Here is a 4,708-nt window from a genome sequence, read left to right as displayed (position 1 = left end):
CACGCACGCACGCGCGCACGCACGCACGCACGCGCGCACGCACGCACGCACGCACGCACACCCACACACACCACACACACACACGCACACACACAAGACCCACTAATAATAATATATATACCTATATATATATGTATGTTTATATATATAATATATTATTATACCTATATATATATACTATATTTCCCCTATATATATTATAATATAGAAAGTAGGCATAATGTAAGTTGCCCCCCTCGTACATCGTCATTTATTGATATTTAAGACAATTCCGTTGTACATGACGCATTCAGGACGTTTAGCAGCCGGTGCAGGCTTCACGTGTGTAGACATGCGATTGTCGCGCGGCGGCTTTCCTTTCAGCGGTGGCCATGTATTGTACACGTCGATCCGTGGTAGTCGGGGAAGCGGAGGCCTCGCATGCTCAGGTCAGAGTGCGCGGGTGACGTCCGTTCTCGATGGACAGCCGTGATCTTCGGCTTGCAGGGGCCTAAAGACACAAGGCATCGGAAGGCTTGGTACGTGAGGGCGTAGCAAGAAGTTGGGTTAGGGAAAGGGAGCTCAGATGAGGGAAGACACTTGGAAACTACGGTTCGGTGCGCGCCAACGGTCATTTGCAGTGAATATGTGTAATTGTGTTTGCGACGAACTGATACTACACATGGACAGTAGTCACTCCGTTACGGGAGTGCTATTGCTATTGCTATTGCTATTGCTATTGCTATTGCTATTGCTATTGCTATTGCTATTGCTATTGCTATTGCTACTGATGCAGAAATCACTCTCAATTTTAGAAACAACCGCAGTGAACGCGAACTAAGTAAAGCGAGTGGTTTTTGGTGAACATTAAGCAAGAGCATATACCAGTCAATTTTGCGGGTAACATACTAACATTCACATACCAGGGTGCCCAGCGAGTGTACTGTTCGAGAGCCAAAGAATACACGCATGACGATAACTAGATAGTATTTAGGCGTGTGCCTATTGGATAGAGAATAAAATGTTTTGCGTCCGTGATTAGCTGCGTCAGACTCATTGATCAGCGATTGCTAACAAGAGCACAAGATGGCGCCACCTCCCCATACATGATGAGCCATCAAATTAGATAGGGTTATGAGCGTTGACGAGGCTGTGCCATCAAACCTTCATCGACAAGCCTACAGACATTCATGTTTTATAGTTATTATATCTCGTGGAAGCAATAGACGTGAATGCTATAAATCTCGCGCGCGCAAAGACGCTTGCACGCGTACGCACGCACGCGCGCACATACACATGACGATCGTACAGGATATTATTTACTCTATAATTACATATTAATAATTTATGACCCGATCCTGTATACGAAAAACTGTTTACGCACGGCCTTCATATATTATAGGGAAAAAAGGCATCGTATATGTACCTAAGTATATCTCCAGGTCTCGTAACTCGCGTACGTGTTTGCAACCAATCAATAGTTACCACTCCACTCATAATACGAGTACGCGCAGAGTTCATCATCATCCTAAATCTCCCCCTCGTCACCGCAAACATGCGACATGTGCGCGAGTGATTTTTGCCAATCCGTCAGTGCCGTCGATGGCCTGGCTGGCTGGCTGGCTGGCGTACAATATCTGCATGTTCGCTGTGTGAGCAGCAGGCAATGCCGCTGCTTCTCTGCTGCTCATGCACAGAGCTAATTACAGCAGTCTTACATAATGACACGGGCATGTCGACACGTATCACGGGGTATTTTTTCTCGTCCGATGTTGGTTTCAAGCGAGACGCACGCGGCATGTGTTCAAGATTATTCATCACGATCTCGCTGTTAGTTTTATCATCGCGTGGCCTCGCGAGATGTTTATAATGCACGCGCGTCATTTCTTTTTAATAAGGACAAGGGTAACTAAATTTACATTCGTTGAAACTAGCTGTTTATGACGTGATACTGAGGGTTATAAATAATGAATTCATATGGTAATTGATATGGTTAGTGTGATCTTCCGGTCCTGTGCAAATTCAAGTCTCATCATATAGTAGTGCAGAAAATATTGTGGTATATATGTATAAACATGTTGAAAGTTCAACCTCTACACTTAAGGAATTATGGCGTGGTTGTTTGGTTTAGGTGATGTTACTAGCTGCATGCATGAAATTACAATATATACGCATAAATTAAACAAATTTAGCAGCGAGTGCGCGAATGATCATTTTTCGTTAGTTCGGTATTATTTGCTCGTTTTGTCAGAAATTATAACAATAAATGTGTTAAATTGTCATTCAAGTTTCAGCACCATTCGTTGACTGCGTTACGTCTATATGGAGTAGTATAGTCGATATAAAATTCTCGCGAACCTTGTCGCGGTTGTGCTGCGATAACACGCAGTGCGGCACAGCCTTTACTATATAGGTCTCCCCCCGTAAGTTGTTAAAATGAGTTTACTAAAAGCTTTTACATCGGCAGACACGTTCCAACGATGACTTCGCGCCCGCGTAAATGCGGCGATATAGAGCAGCGAAGCATTCCTCCCGTAAAGCACGACGGCTTGTTGCCGCGGTTCATCTCGGCGTGATCACATCGTCGATATACGGCGCGCGGGGAACCTAAACTGTCAACATCGTCTCCCCAAGAGAAAACACGCATTAGCCGCCGGCGGGTATCGCTGACAGCGCCGCCTAGCGTGGCTCTACCTGATCCGGCTGGCTGGTGCACTCGCGGCAGAGACCGTTGTCGTGTGCGGCGTTGTAGGCGTAGCAGCCATCTACGGCGATCGCCTCGCTCCAGCTGATGCGCCGCAGAGTGTCCTCGTCGTACCAGCTGCAGACCTATACGAAACCGAAAGTAGCGTAGCGCGTAAACTTGCGGTGTCTAAAGGGTCACGCGTGCAAAAAAGCGCCACGCTAGACGCAGAGCGAACGCGCTGCCATAAACGCATTGGAAAAAACAACAAGCGTAACGATGTTTCAAAACAGCATCGGCCACACGTTTTGAATTATACCTGCAATAAAAGGACCTCCCAACCGCATCGGTTCAGAGTCGCTCAGTTCCAAACAATTCCACCATACAATCGACCATACAACCATGCCAGTCGACCATACAATTACCGCGAGCAAAGCTCATTCAATTCTCGCTCATAATTGGAACGACGAGAAAGATGGAAAAACGAATCGCTTGAATGGAAGAAAACCCGAGCAAAAGACGCGATGCTTACAACTCGACACGCTGTTAACGGCGTGATTATTATATGTTCGCTTAACCTTTACGGATATCCATCTTGTTGCCTGTAAGCCATTATCTTCGCGTCGTATTATGTTCACCGCTAGCAACGTGACTTATCCGCCGCGTGTCCATCAAGTCTTTGTCAATTAGTAAATGGCAGGCATCAGCTTCGGCCGCACTATATCTCACCGAGCACCGTATTCTAAGGGGAAGCTGATGACTTGTTATTCGTCTACGTGTCACCGACGGTGCATGTGCAGCCCGCGACAACGGAAACGTTTGTGAACCTGCACGTCGCGAATACATCGGCTAATTTTCATTTCCCAGCGAGGGGTAGACGTGTAGCGAGGCATAGGGTGTCTCCCTCTCACACACGCGCATAACGTCAATAGAGAAATAATGGGAATCTCGCGTCCGTTCTCGAACGCGAATTAGCAACGAAGATGCGCGGATATTAATTGGCGAGGCGCGATGCATAGATAGATATACGGTTACTCGGTGGTGGCGAGAGACTGACTAGAGTTTATGCTAGGGTTAGCTGTTCGCTAGACAAGCAGCAGCCCCCGGACGCGACCGACCCCAGGCGACTCTACATGTCAACACAAACAAACGACCGAGAACATGACAGCATGTGTCAGCGCGCAGTCAGCAATCGCGACGAACAGTATACTACACGCACGCACCCCCTTCCCCCACACACACATACACACACCCCACGCACACGCACACGCACACGCACGCACGCACGCATGCACGCACGCACAAACGCACGCACGCACGCACGCACACACATACACGCATACGCACACGCACACGCACACGCACACGCACACGCACACGCACACGCACACGCACACGCACACGCACACGCACACACACACACACACACACACACACAGCTGCGCATGCTGGTACGCGTGTCCTACGCCCCGGCGGGGTGACATCATTGCACATGTCACTCACCCTCCATCCGTCACCGCAGAGGTGACTGCTGTTGTGCACATGCCCTACCCAGCTACCGCTACATGCCGCCAAGTACTTGTGCTGCTCCAGTCCCTCCGACGTCCCGTCTGCACAGCCAGCATCTGCAAGCAGTATACGTACCAACGTTTACATGTCTAATCAACTAACTAAATAACTGAATAACTATAAATATAACTATAAATATAAACTGTAACTATAAATATAACTATAAATATAAACTATAACTATAAACTAATAAAAATGACTATAGATAAATAACTAGATAACGAACACGTTTGTTTAGTAAGAGCAACGCAAGTATTTTATTATTATGCGTCACTTCTACGATCATGTACGTGTACGTTTATTCACGTGACCAACTAAATTCACAGTAGATGTATACTTGTAGACTTGGCACTGTCGTACATCATGCACGTACAGAAGCCACGTTCACATACATACATGCTCACAGAGAGAGAGAGAGCGAGCGCGAGAGTGAGAGAGAGGGAGAGAGAGAGAGCGAGCGCGAGAGTGAGAGAGAGG

At 47.3% G+C, this 4,708-nt stretch overlaps 1 protein-coding gene across 1 annotated transcript in view; it reads right to left on the bottom strand.

Moving 5' to 3' along the window:
- Window positions 1-4,708, bottom strand: part of LOC106812010 (neurogenic locus notch homolog protein 1-like) — a 29,295-nt gene that overhangs the window by 10,562 nt on the left and 14,025 nt on the right. The window contains exons 3-4 of the mRNA XM_014815762.1: window positions 4,166-4,287; window positions 2,674-2,808 (exon numbers count right to left, since the gene is read on the bottom strand). Of these exons, the coding sequence (XP_014671248.1) occupies window positions 2,674-2,808; window positions 4,166-4,287 (257 nt within the window). The remainder of the gene's footprint in view (window positions 1-2,673; window positions 2,809-4,165; window positions 4,288-4,708) is intronic.

This window comes from Priapulus caudatus, unplaced genomic scaffold (assembly GCF_000485595.1).
Source record: "Priapulus caudatus unplaced genomic scaffold, Priapulus_caudatus-5.0.1 Scaffold600, whole genome shotgun sequence".
Classification (NCBI taxonomy): Eukaryota; Metazoa; Priapulida; class Priapulimorpha; order Priapulimorphida; family Priapulidae; genus Priapulus; species Priapulus caudatus.
The sequence above is the reverse complement of the archived record's forward strand: the minus strand, read 5'-3'. Positions and strand labels throughout refer to the sequence as shown.